Source organism: Crocodylus siamensis, chromosome 1, assembly GCF_052110815.1.
Source record: "Crocodylus siamensis isolate JL-2025a chromosome 1, ASM5211081v1, whole genome shotgun sequence".
NCBI classification, from domain to species: Eukaryota; Metazoa; Chordata; order Crocodylia; family Crocodylidae; genus Crocodylus; species Crocodylus siamensis.
In genome coordinates, this window is record NC_143395.1 from 424,813,008 (window position 1) to 424,834,801 (window position 21,794).

At 48.2% G+C, this 21,794-nt stretch overlaps 2 protein-coding genes across 3 annotated transcripts in view; one reads left to right on the forward strand and one right to left on the reverse strand.

Moving 5' to 3' along the window:
* On the reverse strand, positions 1-15,027 carry CCDC25 (coiled-coil domain containing 25). Of its 2 annotated transcripts, XR_016439754.1 has the most exons (10): positions 14,832-15,027; positions 12,879-12,926; positions 11,605-11,644; positions 7,607-7,658; positions 6,985-7,060; positions 6,320-6,423; positions 4,338-4,540; positions 3,082-3,127; positions 668-938; positions 1-572 (listed from the first exon to the last, which is right to left on the reverse strand). XR_016439754.1 is itself a non-coding variant. In XM_090031167.1 (9 exons), the coding sequence occupies exons 1-9, from the start codon at positions 14,854-14,856 to the stop codon at positions 909-911; spliced, it is 624 nt and encodes a 207-aa protein (XP_089887293.1). In that variant the 5' UTR covers positions 14,857-15,027; the 3' UTR covers positions 584-908. The 2 variants fall into 2 exon arrangements, 1 of the variants encoding a protein (XP_089887293.1); XM_090031167.1 differs by lacking the exon at positions 1-572 and having other exon boundaries at positions 584-938.
* A 4,353-nt stretch (positions 15,028-19,380) lies between these two features.
* ESCO2 (establishment of sister chromatid cohesion N-acetyltransferase 2) overlaps positions 19,381-21,794 on the forward strand; it is a 31,062-nt gene continuing 28,648 nt past the window's right edge. Inside the window, exon 1 of the mRNA XM_090031140.1 lies at positions 19,381-19,400. The gene's annotated coding sequence lies outside the window, so the exon portion shown is untranslated. The remainder of the gene's footprint in view (positions 19,401-21,794) is intronic.

Below are 21,794 nucleotides of genomic sequence, written 5' to 3' on the forward strand. Positions count from 1 at the left end.
AGCACATTCAACGGCATGGTAGGATTTTAATTCTAATGTACACACAAGCAGTGCAGACCCCAGGATGGCTCTGAAGGTACCGTTACCCATGTAATTGCTCCGTCAAGCATTCTGAATAGGCCTGTAAGCCTGTCCAGACCCAACTCACCTTGTTCGCCAGCTGAATCCTTTAGAAAAAGGTGTCCCAAGTGCAGCCCTATCCCACTCCCTCCCAACACAATCCAAAACACCATGTGCGACTATCCTCTTCCTAGAGAAGGGCCTTGTGTGCTGGGGCATGCTTTGCTGCAGCTCGGACTGAGTGAGCAGGCGGCCAAGGAAGCCCAGACGCTAGTCCTTATAAGCAGCATCTCTTTGTAGCTGCTTTCCTGTTACTACAATCTGCTACCAGCTAAACTGCGTCTCTAGCTCCAGGCGAATTTGCGACACGGCCACCAGCTGTCACAGCCGAGGCACTTGTGGCTGGCAGGGATAACCTGGCTTCGATAGACAGGTGTGCAGCTCAGCTGTTACTCGGCAAGAAAGAAAGCAGTCTTCAGGTCAGCCAGTCCGGTTCCAGGCGTGAATTTATACTAGGGAGAGAGGGAGGGAGGGAGGGGATAACATTTTATGAAGCAGCCTGCTGCCAAGAAAGCATTCAAGGCAGCTCCGAACTCCTATAGCTCACCCGATTAAAAGCCCCTCCTTCCCCCCACAAAATAAATATCATGGTCCTGGGAGCACTGGAATTGATGTTCGCTTATGGACACACACGTGCAGATCCTCTCCCTTCAAGAAGCGGTCTTTAAAATCCATGGCATGACTCTGGTCACGTTGCCAGCAACGAATTAAGTTTGATTTTTGGCGTTCTTCTCAAAGGTGAAAAATTAAAACATTTGAGGACCTCAGGAAGGAACATGCGTCCCAGCTTACATGAAGTCATCTGAATCATTTCCATCCTGGGGACAGAGAGAGAACAAACAGAATTACTGGACACTGAATTGCAAGCCCTTCTTGGAACTGGTGAGACAAAGCAACCAAAGCCTCCTGTCCCTTTAGGAAAGGGCTGAATTTCTTCTGGTTTCAATACAAAAGCTACAGAACCAGACCAGGCTGGGTCAAAAGGTGCGCAATCCCAGTTCTGAAACAGTCAAGGTTTCAAGCCAAGTGCCTCTGATCCTCCAACTCAGTGGCTTTCAACCTGTGGTCCACGGACCCGTGGGAATCCGCAGACTATGCCTAAAGGGTCCGCGAATGATGACTCTGATCAATCAAAAGTATGCAAATAGCGACACTTACAATTCAAAGGGGTGTGCAAATGAAAGAAGATTGAAAACCACTGCTCTAACTCTTCACAGAGGATTTGCACGCAGGATTCTCACCCAGACCTGAACAGCACTTTGTTTCCCAAAGCTCATCTAACATCTCTCCCGGCTATACAGTTGGTCCAATATCCTCCCCCAGAACCTTGCTTCTTGCATATATCCTGCACCATCACAGCTACTCACTCCAACCCTCCTCCTCATGTGGTCACATCCAACAGTCCCTGGCTGATTCACAAGGCGTACCCCAAGGACAAATCCCCCCTCTGTCACAAAGCCAGGTCCTGTCTGCCAACAGTGTGAAGGCAGAGATAGTGTGAAATCTACAGTGCTTGCTACACGCCTGTAAGCAGGCTCTTTAGCTTCCCAGGACAGCAGCTCATCCATTCCCACTTCCCTATCTGCCTGGAAGTCCTAAAGCTGGACCTTTGCTGGTTGCTCCTCCACACCCACTCCGCTATATGTATCAGGGTGTTTTCAAACCTCCCTCAGAGGCGCTGGCTGCAGCCCAGGCTGGGGATGGGGACTGGGCTGTGCCAATGCTCTGGCTGGGACTCAACCGTGGAGGGTCCTGGCTAGAGGGTCTTGCCCCTCTGCTCAGGGTAACACGGTTCACCATGTTTGGGAAGGAATTTTACCCCGTAGTCAGACTGGCATGGACTGGAAGGTGGGGACAGGGTTGCTTCCTCTGTAGCAAGGGGCATGGCCCTCTTGCTTGGTATCACTCCAGCACATTTTAACAACCTCTGTAGCAGCAGGACATTGGCTGCTGCTGTTCCCCAGCTTTCCCTGTGGCAGGTTCGGGTGTGCTGCCTGTTGTTGTTAGGGCTGACGGTGTAGTTTTGCTAAGAGGTTGGACAATGGGTTTGTCTGGGCTGGTTTGGACAGGGCTGATCCTGCCTCAGGAAAGGGCTGGACTAGTAGACATGACCTCTGCAGCTCCCTTCCAGCCCCACTGCTTTAGGATCCTATGAAAAGCTTCACCGATAGCCTGTCTAATGGTATCTGTTAGGGGTCAGCACATGCCATCTCTGCTTCACGACATGCATAGCCCTCACCTGCATTAGGTCAGGAGCAGAGCTTAGCTACTTGCCAGCAAGCTTGTGTATGACCCTATTACACATGACCTCAACTTGACAACTCCAGCACCAGTCTAGCAACACGTGGCTCAGGCACAGAGCAGAGGAACTCCTCCCAGTATGGGAATTTCCGCTATGCTCCCACATGGGGCACACTTGGCATGTGCTGCTAATCAGATGCAGCTTGCTCAAGCATATCAAGAGGCACTTTCATCTAGCACACTTCACCCCTGTGATTCTCAGCTGGGATCAGCAGGCCAGCCAGGAGGAAGGCAAACGTGCACAAAAGCCATTACAGGAGATGGGTCCGTGCCTGAGAGTCTGGGATGTGACAGGCAAATGGATCTCAAAGTTATTGTTAGGAGAGCCGAGCTGCTTGCCTAAGACACCACCCACGCAATACACCATTTTGGATGAGGCATACATCTCATGTAAAGCAAAGGGGCACCAGAGACCTGACGTGCTGCGGGACAGCAGGTCTGCTGAGCCCACCACTGCAAATACCAGCTTCCAGCACTCCTCAGGAAGCCTGCATCCTCTCTGACCCCTACATTTGTCCCCATCCTCCACTTACTGATCTGTCCCCTTCCCACTCTCAGCTGCAAGCCTTTTGTCAAGCAGGTGCTCACACTTGATAGCCCTCTCCCCTTCAAGTTCTCTTGTTGCTCTCCATGACCTTCACAGAGCACAACTGCACATACCTGGTTGGAGGACATGTTCTCAGCCTTCATTAGGGAGGAGTAGCTCCTGCAAGGGAAATGAAATCAACTGGTAAGATGCATTTTTAACCCTCAACCTGAGCATGGCCCCTGTTGCAGCGATAGGGATCCGTCCCAGGAGACACTGGGAGCAGCAGCAGGGGGGTCACTCTCTGGTGTCACTGCTGCAACCCCCCCTTGGAACTCCTGAGTGCTCCCAAAGGTTCAAGGGAGCAGAGATTGTCCAAAGTCCTGCCTCAGGCCCATGTAAACACAGGCTGCTTCCTATTAACTAGCTATTTGATATATATAAAGAGTAAACTTCTCTGGTCTGATACTAGGCACATCCAAGCTTGACACAGTCAGGGTAGCAGGGTTATCATGTCTATCAATCTCCAGGCAGAGGAATATGGCCACATCCATGAGAGAAAGGCCAACACGTCACACCTCAAGAAGCCCAGCATGGCTGTGCCGCCATGCACTGAGGTATTTCGTATTTTCCCTGTGTATTAGGGAATTCATTCTGCAGCCTTTAGTCACTGTTTGCAATGGGCTCTGAGGCTGAAAAGTGCCCCCCAGTTTCAGCCATCTCCCTCAGAGCCCCACATGTTCTACAAGTGTTCTGCTGCACTGCAAGCAACAGCATCCATTGCAAAGGTTGGCAAGAGTATAAGTACCAGGAACTTCCACCACAATTGCAGAAGACTCAGGTCCCACGTCTAGAAACTGTTCCTATCCCCCAGTTTAGAGTTTGATGCGTTTGCCTACTTCACTTAGAGACAAAAAAAGCAATGGAAGTCACTGAGTAATGAAGGCATTGTTTGTCCAGCAGAGCAGCAGTCTAGATCAGTGATGCTCAACCAGGGTGCTGTGGGGTGCCCTGAGATTCTTTCAGGGGTGTCACAGGGTGCCGGGCAATGTTAGCACTGTTAGGTGTGCAAATGAGATTCACCATAAACCCAGAGATTTCAAATAGAAATCCACAGTGTCAAAAGCATTCTACCTTGCTATGGCCTTTCTAAGTTGCTTGCAACAGAAGACTTGCCCTAGTATTTTGCTGTAGTCAAAAAAACAAACACAAGAGAATGAATGAAAGTTAAGAGCTGGCATTTTTCAAGGAGGGCCTCACACCTAAAAAGGGTTAAAAACCACTGGTTTAGATTAAATAAAAGCCACATTCAACATGCCTAGATGGTGCCTCTTGTGACCAGGGTGGAAAACCCTGATACCTGAAGCCAAACCCACAGGACACTACTCACCTAAGTTCTTCCATCTCTTTCTTCTTCTTCATCTCCTCCTTTTCTTTCCGTTTCATCTCTTGGATCTGAGCTTTCTTTTCGTTCCTCTCCTCTCTGTCCCGGGCTTCCTTCTCAGCAGCCAGGTCTGGGAAACGCTCCGCTTTGGTCTTCTCCAGCCGGTTCAGGATCTCATTCACTTTCTTTTCCACCGTCAGCATTTTCACCTTTGGGATGGAAAGACCTATGATCCTTATAAAAATGTCCCAACTTTGGCCTTTGTTTCAAGACAGAGCATCATCATGAGAAAGATGCAAGACCATTTTTTTCCTTTAGTTACTATATCTACAGTTACATGGGATTCCTAAACCTTTAAACCAATGATTCTCAGCCAGGAAGCCCTGGGGTGCCACCACGACTGCTGTAGCATGTGAAAAGATAAGCAGATAAACCAGGCTCAGGCTTATCCCTGCCTGAATGATCCCCCACCCCCCTGTGTAAGAAGATAAACACTGTAATATATAAATTAGTTTTGGAAATTGGATGCCACTCAATTCACAGAAGTTATGGAAGGTGCCTAAAGTCCAATGAGAAGCACCCTGAGTCCAAAAAGGTTGAGAACTGCTGCTCTAAACAGCTGGAAAGCCCCTGTCATTTGGCAGCCCATGTGTAAGGAGCTGGGAAACCAAATACATTACCAATAGGCAAGCATACCTCAAAGCAGACAACCTATTCACTCCCACACTACCACCAATGATTGCAATTAACGTGTTTTGGTAGCAGTTTCAGCAGAGGCTTCAGCCTGAACAGACTATGGAGACCGATCCTTCCAGCCACCGCTGAATGGTGGCTTGGAGGAAGGGACACCTTCATGTTAGAGGCACGTTGGCAAAGGGAAATTCACACTGCTGGCAAGGGTGCTGCAGATCAAACTCCAATTTTCAGCTTAGCAGTGCAGATTGGTGTTTTACCACTGGGCTTTTGTGGAGCCCAGCCTCCTTCAGAGTATAATCCTCTACCCTTCCCACCTCTGAAGTCTGTAAATCTGAAGCACCAATGGCCAAATTCAAACACAGTCTTTCCATTTCTACAGGTTTGGGGCCAGGTCTGAAGGAATTAAAGTGACTTCCAACATCACAAAATGAACTTGCTAAAGAAAGCTTAGATGAGAGTCCTGTGCTTTAAACCATAACAATTTTTCATGCAAGGACCCACAGGACTCTTAAATTCAGTCTCAATTTCACAGTAGAGCACTTCAGTTTCTTGTGGGGGGGGAATCAGGGAAAGCAGGAGTAAGGAGAAACTCATCTGTGACAAGTACTGGTTTTGAGATGGGAGATTCACATTTTAAGTCTGGAGGTTCTTCTGTATCACTGAAAACACCTACATCTAACAGGCAGAGGAGCTGATTTCAAGTTTTCAAGGCCTCTCATTTCTGAAATGGTCACCAGTTTTATTGATGTGCGTTACATCACAGGGATCTGTGGCACACTTCAGATCAAGAAGGGAACAGAAAGCAGAGCAACAGTTTGGGCAGGGAGCACAGCAACAGATCATGCAAGAGAAGGGGATCAGAATGACATCAGGAAGAGCGAGGGGCTTATTTTGGCCCAGGTTGGCCCCCACTGTGCTACCAGAAGGCAAACTAGCTGTTACAATCTTACTGAAGGCAGTTTAAGTGCAGCTGGAAATTAAAGAAGGCTGTGTATTCTGATGCTTGGCATCACTTTATAGAGCTGCTTATTAATCAGCTATGCAGCCCTGGTGCAATGTGTGCCTTCCCTGCGTCATACTGGCTTTATCATGCTATACTCCGACACCCAAAGAGTTTCATAAACAGAAATTCAGATAAGTTCAGGTCATCTCTCTCTCTCATATGGTAGTGTCATTTTAGAAAACTTATGGGAAGGTGACCTGTTCAACTCTTGACATGGCAGCAGTTCACAATAGGAGGACATTGCTCTTTACTGGCAGGTTATTTTCACCAGCATGTAGCAAACACTTACATCCTTTTGCCTGTGAAACCCTATCTGTCCCACATCCATGTCTGTGGTCTTCTTCAGGTTGGCCCATGGCGTATACACCACATTGACATTGTTCATTTTGCAGCCTGCAGAATGGGAAGAAGAGAGGAGAGAATTTCTGGATCAAAAGGAGAGAGAGCTCTATTCTCTCACCCCCATGACCAATGTCTTCATCCTTGCCTTGAGTGAATGAAAATACCCACAGTGATGGGGTGTTACTGGTGCTACAGTCCTAGTCCGAAAGGAGGAAGACAACTTACTTTGCTTTGGAAGTTCCAGCGTTACAAAAACCTGGCTACATAGCTCTCTGTGGTAATGCAAGTCCTACAGCAGTGTTAATGAACTCCAGATGGAACCTGCCTTTGCCAAAAGGGCGATTACTACAAAAGGGGGCCTTTAGAGGGTGTTGGAGAAAAACTGAAAGGCCCCCTTTGGCTCAGATGCCGATATGGGAGGCACAACCAGGAATTTAAGAGATTTTAAGTTCCTGAATATGAAAATATAACAGGCAACGCCAGCTGTTGCAAGAGACATCTGCTTCCCATAAAATCTGCAAGCGATATAGTGTACTTAAACTTGTCATATATTTGATTTAACTCCCCTCCCCACACACACCAAGTTCCTCCAATTTTCATGGCAAGTCTTACCTTGAATACTGTTGGCTTTCACTAAATGGGCACAGTCTATCAGGACTTCTTTAGGAACATCATCCACCGTCTGGCCCTACAACAGACCAGCGCAACATTAATGGCTTTCTGGGAAATTGTGGCAGAACATAGATAACCACCCCAGTGCCCTTTACACAAACATGAAGTGACCCTCATTACAAACATTTGACACGACTTTACACTTCTACCGCACCCACTGTCCAGGCTTCCAAGCAAAGTGCTTTACAGTTTGCTACTACACTCTTCTGAGGTATTCACCCTGTTTTGCTGAGAGGGAAGGAGGCAGAGAGGCTTAAGTGAACATTCCCAGGTGTCGCAAGCCTATAGCAGAACCCAGACCATCTAACTTCCAGTCTTGTGGCACTTTTGGATTGGGCCTCTCCTCCCTTCTGCCTGTGTTACTTATTTACATGGACACTAGCCCTGTTAGTCTTCGCCATCAGGCAGGTACCTTGGAGAGCCCAGGTGGATTCAGTGGAGCTCTATGTAAGTAGATGCGCCCACACACGTGGATCACCACAGAGAAGAACCTTAGAAAAAGGCTTTGCAAGGCACCAGCAATTAGCATGCATGCTTAAATGCACCAGAGCTTTGTGATTACCTTGTGTAATCGGAGATACACATGTGCAGAGGAGAGCTTATCCACATGAAACCTACAGAACACAAAGGCACGTTTAACACAGGGCAACAGAGAGGCCACTTGATCTGAAATTAATCCTTTAATGCAGATTGCCATAATAGATTTGTCATCTCTTGGGCAACAGCATTAAAAAAAAATATATATTGAAAACATGCATGTTTGACAGCACACCAGGGACCTGTAACACCTTATCCTGATTTCAATCTTTGAGCAAATACTCACCCACCTTAATGAGAAGGAAATTGAAAAAACTAAAGGCCACAGTTACAAAAATCTCATGTTTGCTTTAAAACACAATACACGCAGGAAACATTAACATTTTATGCAAAAAGAACTGCAGTTTGCTCTGTCTAGCAATTCCTATGGAAACAGCAGAAACATAATCCTCTCTCTTCGAACAAGCACTAAGTTAATTAACCAATACTGGGCAAAACATGAGACAAAACCAGGCTGGCCCAATATAACTGTAGCAAAGCATTATCAAATCGAAAGCACTAAAACTCTCTCATCCCTCTTTAAAAACTGGAGGGAAATAAGCTCTTTTATAAGTGATCACTGACAACAAGATGTTCCATGGTTAGAAGATCTCAGTCTTTTATCATCAGTCTACAAAAAAGGCCCAGAACACTAATTAACAGAGAACCCAACATAGAATCATAAAAAGTTAGGGTGGGAGGGGACCTCAGGAGGTCAGATCTAGTCCAACCCCTTGCTCAAAGCAGGACCATCCCCACCCACATCATGCCAGCTAATGCTTTGTCTACCTGGGCTATGAAAACATCCAAGGATGGAGACTCCACCACCACTCTGGGTAACCTGCTCAAGTGCTTCACCACCCTCCTAATGAGAAAATTCTTTCTAATATCCAACCTAAACTTCCCTTGCTGCAACTTCAGATCATTGCTTCTTGTTCTGTAATCTGCCACCACTGGAACAGTCCAGCTCCAGCTTCTTTTGAACCCCACTTCAGGTAGCTGAAGGCTGCTATTAAATCCCCACTCAGTCTCCTCTTGTCCAGCCTAAATCAGACCAGTTCCCTCAGCCTTTCCTCACAAGTCATGTACCCCAGCCCCCCAACCATTTTCGTTGCCCTCTGCTGGACTCTCTCCAATTTGTCCACATCCTTTCTGCAGTGGGGGGCCCAAAACTGGACACAGGGCTCCAGATGCAGCCTCATCAGTACCGAATAGAGGGGAAGAATCATTGGCCTCGATCTGCTGGCAATACCTACCGATGCAGCCCAGGATGCCGTTAGCCTCCCTAGCAACAAGGGCACACTGCTGGCTCCTGTTCAGCTTCTTGCCCACTGACACCCCCAGGTCCTTTTTGGCAGAGCTGCTGCTCAGCCAGTCACCCCAGCCTGCCCCAGCACATGGGACTGCTCCCTCCTAAGTGCAGGACTTTGCACTTGTACTTGCTGAACCTCGAGATTTCTTTTGGGCCAATACTGTGATTTGTCAAGGCACTGAATTCTAGCCCCACCCTCCAGCAGATCTATTACTTTCTCCAGCTTGGTGTTATCTGCAAACTTGCTGAGGGTGCACTCTGCCATCTTCCAGGTGGTTGATGAAGACATTGAACAAAACCGGCCCCAGGACTGACCCTGGGGACATTCCACTTGATGTCTAGTTGGCAGCCGGTATCAAGCCATTGATTACTACTCTCTGAGCCTGACGCTCCAGCCAGTTTTCTATCCACCTCACAGTCCATACTTCCTTAGCTTGCCTGTGAGAATGCTGGAGGAGACCAAATCAATAACTTTGCTAAAAATCAAGGTATACCACATTCACAGACCCTGTCACTTCATCACAGAAGGTAATCAGGTTGGTCAGGCATGACTTGCCTCTGGTGAATCCATGGCAACTGTTCCTAATCACCTTTCTCCTCCAAGTGCTTAGAAATGGATTCCTTGAGGATCCAATTCTTCCAGGGACTGAGGTAAGGCTGACTGCTCTGTACTTCCCTGGATCCTCCTCCTTCCCTTTCCTAAATATGGGCACTATGTTTGCCCTTTTCAAATCACCCGGGACCCATGAGTTTTCAAAGATGATGGCCAATGGCTCTGCAATCACATCAGCCAACCCCCTCAGCACCCTAAGGTGCATCCCATCTGGCACCACGGATTTGTACATGTCCAGCTTTTCTAAGCAGTCCTTAACCTGTTCTTTCCCCACTTAAGGCTGCTCACCTCCTCTCCAAACTGTGCTGCCTGGTGCAGTAGTTTGGGAGCTGCCCTTGCCCATGAAGACTGAGGTGAAAAAGGCATTGAGTACTTCAGCTTTTTCGGCATCCTCTGTCACAAGGTTGCCTCCCCCATTCAGTAAGGGACCCACATTTTCCCTGATCCTCCTCTTGCATCAGCATACTTGTAGAAACCCTTCTTGTTACCCTTCACATGCCTCAGACCAATCTCCAAAAAGGCCTGAGCTAGAGATAAGGAAGTAGAATCAGTATAGCACATTCAATGCCAAGTATTTTGGCTGAAACAGCTATTAAAAGAGCAAGTGTCGATTCTGATAAGTTTTGTATGTTCAGCCCTGCCAGGAGGGCTGACCCTTTCTACAGTCATTTAAAGACTATGAAGAGCCCTAGAACTGTTTGACCTTGACCACCACACCTATATGGAAAATGTCCTTAGCACCAGCAGCAATCAGTGTCATTTTTGTGAGATTGTCATCTGGCATGGCTGAGAACAAAATAAGGAGCAATGGTCTCAGGTTGCAGCAAGGGAGGTTAGATATTAGGGGGAAAAAAAAAAATCTCACTAGGAGGGTGGTGAAGCACTGGAACAGGTTCCCCGAGAGGTGGTGGAGTCTCCATCCTTGGAGCTTTTTGAGCTCTGGCTAGACAAAGCTTTGGCTGGGACGATCTAGCTGGGGCTGGTCTTGCTTTGAGCAAGAGTTTAGACTAGATGTAACCTCCTGAGACCCCTCCCAAACTTAGTTTTCTATGATTCTATGACAGCCATATTAACTTCCCTGTGTGACTGGTGCCAGAACTACATACATTAGAGCACTGCTTCTTCCCATGGCATCTGTTCAGTCAGCTATGCCAAGCTTTGGCCTGTCAGGTTTCTGAGCATTCAGGCTCAACTCACTGAATGGGAATGAAGGAAGCTGCTAAGAGAAGACACAATATTTTCCTCTCCTGCCATGTATGTGAATGCTTACAAAGGGAACAAAGTGGTGTTAAACACTGGGACTGGATGGAGGAGAGCACAGGTTGATCTAGACACAGTGCCAACAGAGAGGTCAGGAGATCAGAGCTCCACTCCCAGCTCCACACTGACATGCTGTGCACCTGTTTTATGTCTGTGCCTCCAGTTCTTTAAATGCCCTTTGCTAGGGCCTAGTTATCATTTAATTAAAATGGTTTTCAAAACAGAACTAAGTTACACTAGGACAAAGTACCCATAAACTAAACTAAAAGCTTCCATACCCAGAGTCCTTGAGCAGTAGCTGAACAACTCCATGTATGAACAAGATCACAGGCTGTGAAGTCAATGGGGCAGGGACAGGCTGTTACTATGTGGGTGTGGTATCCAGTGCAACAGGGGCCCAATGTCTTTGTAGTATAATCCAGACATTAGGACACCACCCCATGAGAACGGGCAGGGTGATGGCCTTAGAACAGGGATGGGCAAAGTGCAGCCCGGGGGCCAGATGTGGCCTGCTAGGCCATTCTATCTGGCCTGCAAGGCCCCTAAAATTTTTGAAAATTAATATTAATCTGCCCTGGGCTGCCTGTCACATGGTCCTTGATGGCTTGCTGAAACTCAGTACGCGGCCCTCTGCCCAAAATAATTGCCTGCCCCTGACTTAGAAGAAGGTACTCATTGCATCTGTAGCATTCAGAAGGAGCACTAGCAGTGCCTCCAATCAAGGCTCATTAGGAAAGTAGTTCACTTTACATGCATACGGGATTGAAACTGCACAGGAAACAGCAATTTCAGCACCTACCAAATATCTTCTGGCCAGCCATATTTTATTAGGTCTTCATCTGCAGGAATAAAGAAGAACAAGCACAGTAAGTTACTTCCCCAACCCCCGCAGAACACAGCAATGCCTTTGGGTAGTTAGAGATTCAGGGCAAAACTCTGTCCACTTTGATATTCTCTTTCTTCCTCTCCTATTTCAAGTCTCTTTTTCAGGTGGAGCACAATTTTTTATGTAAATACTCGAGAGAGGGGGATACTGTTTTCACAGAGAGAGTTCTCAAAAACAAGAAGCACCAACTCTCTTCCATATCGACAGCCCAGGCAGGGCTGTCAAATAAAACAAATCTGCAGCCTCAATCTGTTGAAACAAGATGTGATAACAAGAAGCCTATTTTATTTCAACACTAACTCAAGAAGGGGAAAAACTGAAAAGCAAATACTTTTCCTCTGCTCATTTTTGGGAGTTATTTGTATTTAAAGTAAATAAATTCAGATGTGATTTTTTCCAAGTTCCATGTGTCCTTTAAGAGGCGTGCATCTTAAAGAGATCTCAACATGATCTCCTTTATTAAGAAAGATTTACAGAAGAGCCTATGTGCATGATAACTGAAACTACAATAAAAGTTCTGTTATCTGGCATCTTACAAGCTGGCATGCTCCATTAACTGGCATGCTGACTTGTAAGATCAAGTGAAACGGGAAGTGACTGCTGTGGCACTTCCGGTTTCTCCAAGCCCTCACAGCCTGGGGCAAAGCAGCCTGTGCTGCTGAGCCCCCATAGCCCAGGGGCATAACACGTTGTGTGGGGCTGTGCAGGACCCACCTCCCTGTCCCACAGGGCCCCGCAGGAGGGGTGGCGATGCCATGGGAGGGGCAGAGGGACACCCCAGATGCAGGGTGAGAAGCAGCAGCTGGGGCCACTCAATTAACCAGCGTATTTTGTTATCTGGCATCCTCCATTCCCTGGGGATGCCGGATAACAAAGCTTTTACCATATATTGTTTCTTAAAATAAACAGCCCAATATAATCAAGGGGAAAATAAAAGGGCAAATGGGTTTCAAATAAAGCCCTTAGATGGCTCCTCTGGCACCTCCACCTCACCTCAATATAGGATACAACTGACTACATGAGGTGTTAACTTACAGCACAATTTACAGAACAGTTATAAGAAAACTACTGCTTTCAAACAACGCAGCAAGTTGTTCAACACAGACTTGAAAGAACACATGAAAAAAATAGCAAATGAAAACATCTAAACCAATCCATCACCACCTCAAGCATTTTTGCGTACTTACTTTCATATTTATCTTTCCCCATGTAAATGGTGTAAACAGAAGGAACAACTGAGGGACAGAAAAAAAAAACAAGTCAGAAGGAGCTTAGGCGTTTAGGTCAACCTGATCTACGCCTCAGAAATGAGAAAAATAATTATCTAAACAATTCTCCTCCCCTCCCAGTGGCCAGGGCAATGATTGTTCATAGATGCAGGGTAGGAGGGGACCTGAGTAGATCATCAAGTCTGGCCCCCTGCCTTGGACAGGAATGAATACCGGGCTTATATGACCCCTAGTAAGTTTAAGCTCATATGACCCCACCGTAATTATCAAGCCTCCTTTTAAAGACCCCTAAGGTAGGAACCAGCACCACTTCCTTTGGAGTTAAACACTTTCTCCAGACGTGTGTCCAGTATGTTTTGAAATGATTAGAACAATGGAGTTTCCACACTTCCCTTAAAGCAGGGACGGGCAATTATTTCGAGTGGAGGGCCGCTTACTGAGTTGGCAAGCTATCGGGGGCTGCATGACAGGCAGCTGGGGACAGATAAATATTAATTTTCTAAATTTTTTAGGGGCCCTGTGGGTCGGATGGAATAGCCTGGTGGGCCGCATCTAGTCCACAGGCCGCATTTTGCCCACCCCTGCCTTAAAGACTATTCAGCAGTTTAACAGGTCACAGAAGCAAGCCCCTTCTTGGTGCTCTGCCTGTTCTACTTTTATATAATGAAAGAAAGAAGCCATCTCCTCAGCTAAACTCAGAACAAACACAGCCAGGTTTCATTCACGGCCCTGACACTGCCTCTCTCGGTGGCCTCAAACCCCACCCCCCCCCGCAAAAAAAATTACCTAACGTCTTGCTCTTTTCATAGACATTCGGGCTGGAAGGGACCTTGGAAGACCATCAAGTCCAGCCCCCTACCCCAGGGGCAGGAATGTCACAAGACAAGAATACAAACCTACACCACATGAGCAAGTCTTGCAGATCAGTGCCTGCAAGGCATTTTAAAAAGGTGGAAATGGTATGAAGTTCATGCTTGGCACTGATTATAATCGCTCCTATTGCTACCTTCTTGGAGCACCTTCGATAATTCCATTCTCTCATTACGTTTCCACACCCGTCACCACCCACGGCTACTTCGTACTTTATTTTTCCAGGAAAAACTGGACGCCTCTCCTATAAACACTTCAGCCAAGGGAGGGCACATGGCAGACAGACATGGAACCACCACAATCTGGGAGGTCCCCTGTACCGAAAACAGAGATCGAGGCCTACTTGCCACAGAGGCAGAGCTGGACAGCCCTTTTCATAAGTGCACGGCCTAGTTAAAAGCAGGTTGCTGAAAAAGGGTAATGCGTGGCTTGCCTCCAATACAGACTCTGGAGCCAGTAACAAAACTCTGAAGCTACGGCTTAGCTTGACACAAATCAAAAGCATCTTTGTCTCAGGAAAAAAAAACTCCCCAAAACCATTATTCAGGTGTGCTCCATGCTGTTACTTTGCAGCATGGGGAGATCCCAAAAAGACAAAAAACAAAAAACCACCTCATGCCACCCAAAATTGGAGCGATGCTCCAGCTGCAGGAGCACCGTGGCCGGACCCCAGGTTAGGTGGCTGAGGCCGGCGTCGGACTAACCAGACTGATGCTGACGGAAGTTCAGGCCTCTCTGAGCCAGCTGGTCTCTAAGGTGCCACGCTGACCTGCCTGGTGGCAACTCAGCACAGACGCCTGGTTAGAAGCGCTCAGTTTCAAGATGGAAAGAAAGGTAAAGGCAGGTACAGAAAACATGGGGAGGATGCGCATGTACGATTGTTATTTTCTGCAGCTTCCACAGAACTTGCCAAAATGACTAAACCAAATGCAGCAAGGCCCAGATTTGGTCCTAGTGCCCCCCACCCCGCACCTCTGAGGGAGGCTTAACCCCGACACATGAAGTAGCAATAGCGCGGGAGGGAGAAAAGGTGGCGCTCACCGTTGGAGGTGAAGTAAAACACCATAATGGCGGTAGTCCCAGCGCCTCGGCTCAGCTCGACTCAACTTGGCCCACCCGAGCTCCCGTCGCCAGGCACCGCCACTTCCGGCAGATGAGCGGAAGCGCGCGAAGCGCATGCGCGAGCGGCCGTCGGCGCGTGTGTCCTGTTAGTTCTCAAGTGTGTTCGCACAGGCAAGGTGAACACAGAGACGCGCCTCCAGAGCTTTGCACTCTGCGCATGCGCTTAGGGAAGTCCAGGCAGCTCTTCGCGCGGGCCTTAAAGCAGCTTTGCACTCTGCGCGTGCGCGCACGTTGTATGGCGGCCCGATGGGAGTACTCGCGGTGTGTAGTGCGCATGCGTGAGAGCTTGCTGCCTGTATGGGTAGCTTGCTTGCACATTAGGGTGAATTGGTGCAGATGTCTCTTATGGAGGCTGGGCTTTTTTGCATCTGTTTGGGAAAGCATTTAAAGATCCTGGTAATATAGACCTGTAAAATAATGATAAAGCTTGTTTTATGTCATATTTATAATCCAATAATCTACATCTCATTATAATTACACAGGGATGGCAGGCAGACACCGATGGGGGTTTCTGTTTCATTGTTGCTTTGTGCTTGCTCAGAGCAGAGATTCTCAACCAGGAGAGTCCGAGATCTTACCATTGGTGATGCAGGAGTCACAAATTCAGCCCACAGACTTCAAATAGGAATTCACAGCATTAAATAAGTCCTGAAGATTTGCACCCTATATAGAGTAATTAAGTCACAATAGCATGAGCTTTTGTGAGACTCAGGGCCTATCTCCCTTTCTCAAACACATTCCACCCTGCAGTGGTCTCTCTGAATACTTGGCAATGGACCTCCTGTTTTTCTGTAGTCAGAAACCTGGGAAAACAAGATCTGGCATTCTTGTGGAATAAAACAGTTATTCAGAGGTACATACACGGTGAAGGGCAAGGCTGACTGACCAGATTAAAAAGGACTGGCCCTGGATACATTGCAGTTCATAGATAAGCAACTGCATCAGGGCCTAGTAGAGATGGTATCTTTTATTAAACCAACAAGACTTTTTGCATTTCAGGCATCAGAGAAAAGATTGCAAAAGTTCTACTGGGTAGAAATGAACGTTCATATTTCATAGGATTTCACAGATGAGTCAATAGATGGAAAATTCCTCTGGGCAGTAGCTCATAGCTGGTACGGAGCCTCTTGCACGGTCCTGTGATGAATCTGATGATGCGGGGTCTATAAAGCACAGTTACTAATTAAACCAGTCTAAATAGATGAACCCTATTAAAATTAGACTTTATACCTCCCTAGCTCAGTCCCATACCAGCTTCAGATTGCCTGCCTCTTTCCCTCTCCAAGGCAGTAATTATTTCCTGCCCTATCTGTCTCTGTCTCCCAATTTTGTTTGGGGACACTGGATCTACTTTTCATTTGCAAATGAAGTCCATTCACTTCAGGATGTTGTTAATGGGACCACTGAGAGGCTGTGATTCAATCCCTGGATTTGAGGATAATCTCTACTAGGGTTCACTGATGGGTCTAATAAATACAGCCATCTAGGGGGGGGGGCTTGGCTGCACAAAATATTTCTTATGCCTTGGAGAATTGCTCTTAAACCGGCTAATTTATCTCTGGCAAAGTAGCTCCCCCTGCTTGCAGACTCTCTGACTCTAGTAACTCCTAGTTCACCCAACATTGTTTTCTAAGGTTGAGGGGTTCCTAGGCCTCCTTTCCTCACCAGTTTAGCCTGGGAAAGGGGGAAAACATTGCAGCCTGGGTGAAGCCAGCTAGGTAGTTTCTGCTGGCAACCAATTATTTCTTATCTTTTTCCAAGGCCAAATCAGTTTGAAATTCAATTGGGCAAAGCCCAATAGTCAAGTTCCAAAATTCAACTGACAGAGCTCAATTGTCAAATCTGTGTGGCTTTGCCACGGGGCAAGTATGCTCCCTCCCAGACCCACTGGTCCAGGTCTTTGGATACTCCAAACAGGTATCCTTTGTGCAAACCCCAGACCTGGAGGCCTTGGGGTTCAGATGCCCCCAGTTTTGCTTAATCTTAGCTAAAAGGCCAAAAACTGATGGCTCAGCCAGTGTTATTTTAACTGCTTTAAATGTGGATACTTGAAGCTTTCTTCATTTGTTGTTTTTCCTCTACCTACCCCTTTTACAGCCTGCTTTGACTTTTCTTCTCAGGCTCTGTCTGCATGGCTATCACAGCCAGGTCTAGCCTTTCCAGCTCCACCCCTGCACATTCCTTTAAAGTGCTTGTTTTCCAGCATGAAGCTAGCTGATATACATCACCGCATCCAATACAACGGGCAGCTCTTTAAGCTCTGTCCAAGTCTCTCCTGCTAGAGCTTTCTGAGATGTTGAGCTTTTACCGGGACCTAGAAGCTCATTCCAGCAACATCCATTATCACTGCTGAAGTGGAAGTGCTGCCTGCTGCACAATCCACACCTCATTGCACAGGTGGTTGCAGCTCCTTGGTGTGCTAGAGGTGTCTCCAGAGTCTGAGGTTTCCTGGAATTTGGTCCAAGGGACTGAATGATCCCTGTGGTGCTAGTTTGGTGCATGCAGGTGCCCCAGGAGGTGAGAAACACCTAGTCCCATGCTTCATTTGCTTAACTCAAGCTAGCTACGCATCTTCCACAGCTCATCACTGAGCCTTACCCTGTAAAACCCCTCAGGGTAGGGTTGACCTGGGGGGTACACCACCCAGTTTGGCCCCTGCCAGCCAGCTGATCCACCCATCAGTGAGCCATGGTAGAGACCATCCTTGAATTGAGGGTTTGCCAATGACTATGTCTAAACCATGCCTTGTGAATACCGCTGCACCATCTAAACCTTTGCCTTAACCTGCTGCCCTGATAAACAGATGGGAAGCAGACAGAACCATCTGTGGAGCCCTGCTGGACCAGCCTTTATCCTACCCTGGTTCTGTGGTCTGTCTGGGACATAAGCCAGCTATTCGCTGAGCTCATGAGCTTGTCTCTGTTGTAATTGTGTCTCCCAACACCCAAATAGAATATGACACATAGAATCACAGAAAAAGTAGGGCTGAAAGGGACCTCCAGAAGTCATATCTAGTCCAACCTCCAGCCTGAGGCAGGATCATCCCTAACCAGACAAACCACAATCTAAATTCTGCGTAAGACTACCATCAACCCTGACACAATGCAGACCTAACACACCAGCCTGTCACAGGTAAAGCAAGGGAACCATGGCAGCCAACATCCTGCTTCTATGAAATGTCGTTAATGCTCAAGAGTTATGGGTGGAACCCCCCTCCCACCCACAACAGTACCAATCCCAGGGGGGTAAAATTCCTTCCTGACCCCAAATTGGCATCAGTCTGACCCTGAGAAGAGGGGCAAGACCCTTTAACCAGCTTTGGTCCCAGGAGGAGCATTGGCACAGCCCAGTCCCCCTTCCCGGGCTGCAGACAGCACCCAGCGCCTCTGAGGGAGGTTTAAACCCCCCACCCCTCCCCAATGCATGGAGCAGGCAGGAAGGAAGAAGGTGACCAGCAAAGCCCAGAAGCTGGGGACGTCCCCATAGCAGAGCACAGATATCACTGCACTTCTATCATCCCCACCCAGCGGCTGTTTTCCTGAACAGCTCCAGTGATGGGGCGTCCACACCTCCCTGCTCTGATGGTGCAGATCCAACCAAAACCTATTTAGCTGCAACTTGACGCTGTTGGTCTCTCTGCAGCAGGAGAGAAAAGGGGTCTCTCACTTCTTTCTGGCAGCCCTTCAGGTATTTGCAGGCTGCTCTCACGGCTCTTCTTCAGCGCTTTTTTTCTCCTCCTAGGACTTGTTTTCCAAGCCCTCCTAGGACTTGTTAACCCTAACCCTCTTTGCTGTCTGTCTTTGAGCCCTGGAGGAACTAGAGTGTGCATCTGCCTGGAGGGAGGAAGCTTGCAAGTGTGGGGTGCAGGTCCATTGCCTCCTTTTACCCCTCCCTGGACTGTGTTGTGGGGCTGAGAGGGCTCTCCTCCTGGACCCTGGGATCTTTGCTCCCATGCCCTGTCCTGAGTTGATCCCTGGGCCCTTTCCAATCAACCCCCCACTTGCTTTGGAGGCAGCTCAGCCTGGACCACAGAGGCCAGCAAACCTCCCAAGCCTCCACGCTTCTGTCCCCAATGGACTCCCTTAGAACTACAGCTCCCGGCAAGCTTTGCGGCCGCCCCGATGGCCGGCTCCACCACTCGCAATGCAGGCTGGGAGTGGTAGTCTCCTTGTCCGGCATGGCTCGGATTGGCTGCGAGGTAGGGGGGCGGGGCGCCGCTTTTCGCGCGAAAGGGGCGGGCCTTCAGGGGGCAACTGAGCCAATGGCTGGGGAGGGAGCTGGAGTGACGGCAGGACTGTCCAATGGGGGAGGCGGGGCCCAGGGGAGTGTGAGCGGGCACTGACAGTGCGCGCGGACTCGAAGCGGCGGCAGTTGGCGGCGGCAGCGCGCTGAGGTGATCGTGGCTGGTGGCGGGGGGGCGCTCGCAATTAATAAGGAGAAGAAGTGATTAATTGCTTAATATAAATAATTAACGAACGTGGCAATTAAGTGAGTTAATGAAGGTGATGGGATCGACTCAGTATTTACGGTTTGATTAAGCTATTAATGAAGGTGATTAAGGGAATCGAAAAAGGTGATGATTAATCACCATTTCGATCCCTTAACCGATCCCTTAGTGGATCACTTGATCACCTTAATTAATTCCATTAAGCCATCAGTGGGTGGGATCAATGTCACAATTGATGTGACTAAATTATCAATTAAGTGATGAATTAATGTGATTAAGTGATCTCTGGATCATATGGATCAAGCAATTAATGATTGGTATTGATTGATGAATTAAGCAATTAATGTGGGTAAGTGATTGCTGGATCATAGGGATTAAGTAATTAAGGTCTGCTTTTGATCAATTCGGCAATTAATGTGATTAAGTGATCCCTTGGAGTTAAGCAATTAATGAATGTTATTGATTGATCAATTCAGCAATTAATGTGGTTAAGTGACCCACTGATCATATGGATTAAGTAATTAATAACTGCTATTGATTGATCAATTAAGCAATTAATATGATTAAGTGAACCTTAGGGGTTAAGCAATTAATGAATGTTTCTGACCAGTTAAGCAATTAATGAATGCTATCGATTGATTAATTCAGCAATTAATGTGGTTATGCGATACATCACTGGTATGGATTAAGCAATCACCTGGTGGCATCGATTTAAGCAATGAATTAATGTGATTGATTGATTACTGCTATATTTTATTAGGCCGTGGCTGGGCCTGTGGCCTGCTGGGCACTACGACACCACTGCGCTGTGGAGCAGGAAATCGGCCGGGGTCTTCATCTGCCCCCGGCTCATGCGCGCACACCAGCTTGGGAGACTGACTTAGAGGTGCGCCGCGTGTGGGAGAATATGGTAATGGTGCAGGGAAGGTAAAGGGGTCACAATTGGGGACTGAAAGGAATCCCCTCTTGGTCAGATTGGTATGGACTGGGGAGTTTTTCCTTCCTGTGTAGCAGGGGCACAGCCTCTGCAGTGTATATATTAACGCCCGTTTCTAGGAGCAGGATGCTGGTGGCTGCCCTGCTTTCCCTGCAGCAGGGCTGGGGACGATGCCGGGGTGACGGAATTGTTTTGCTAGGAGTTTGGATGGTGGGTTTGCCTGGGCTGGTCTGAGTCGCCTGCTGCAGAACCTGGGCCCATGAGCCCTAGCGAACCTGGCAGGCTGCAGCAGGAGGCTTGATTTTGGGCTGACGCAGCCCCAGTTGCCCTCTGGCAGCTCTGCCCATTGCTACCCCCAGCTCCTTGGCTGCCACGTGCCCCAGGCCAGAGTCGCCATGTGCTCTACGTGGCAGTGGCAGCGGTCCCAGCACTTGGCATGCAGTGGAAGCCGGAGCTGCCGCATGCACCGGGCAGGAGCCAGAGCTGCTGGTGGCATTGGGCTGGAGCTGGCATTCCTGCCACTGCCAGAGCTGCCTCATCTCCTGGGATGGATCCAGTCCGCAAGAAGCTCCACGGTCCAGATCCAACCCAAGACAGGAAGCGAGTTTATTCATATCTCTGCCTTAATGCATTGCTGCTATTTAATTAACCTGCACATGGTGCCAGTGCTAGTGTGTCTGTCCTGCTTCTGGTTCAGGAGGTAGCACCTGAAGAGCTGGGGCGGGGAAGGCGGCATTGTGCTTTGTTGTCCTGCTTGAAGTCCCCACACTGCTTCTGGTTCTGAAGACAGTTAGGATCTCGCTGCAATTGTCCCTGGGGGCTACAGGATCAAAAACTACTTCTGTAACCTGGTTTGCATTTAGTTCAACATCTTCATTAACGATGTGGACATTGGAGTCAGGAGTGGACTGGCCAAGTTCGCCGATGACACCAAACTTTGGGGCAAAGCATCCACGCAGGAAGATAGGCGGGTGATCCAGGCTGACCTGGACAAGCTCAGCAAATGGGCAGACGAGAACCTCATGGTGTTTAACACCGAAAAATGCCAGGTTCTCCACCTTGGGAGGAAAAACCTGCAGCACCCTTATAGGCTCGGCAGTGCTACGTTGGTTAGCACTACAGAAGAAAAAGACTTGGGGGTCATCATTGACCACAAGATGAACATGAGCCTGCAATGCGATGCTGCGGCTAGTAAAGCGACCAAAATGCTGGCGTGCATCCGTAGATGCTTCTCGAGCAAATCCCGGGATGTCATTCTCCCCTTGTACTCGGCCTTGGTGAGGCTGCAGCTGGAGTCCTGCGTCCAGTTTTGGGCTCCACAATTCAAAAAGGATGTGGAGAAGCTTGAGAGAGTCCAGCGGAGAGCCACGCGCATGATCAGAGGTCAGGAAACAGATCTTATGATGATAGGCTGAGAGCCATGGGACTCTTTAGCCTGGAAAAGCGCAGGCTCAGGGGTGATCTGATGGCCACCTAGAAGTTTATCAGGGCTGACCAC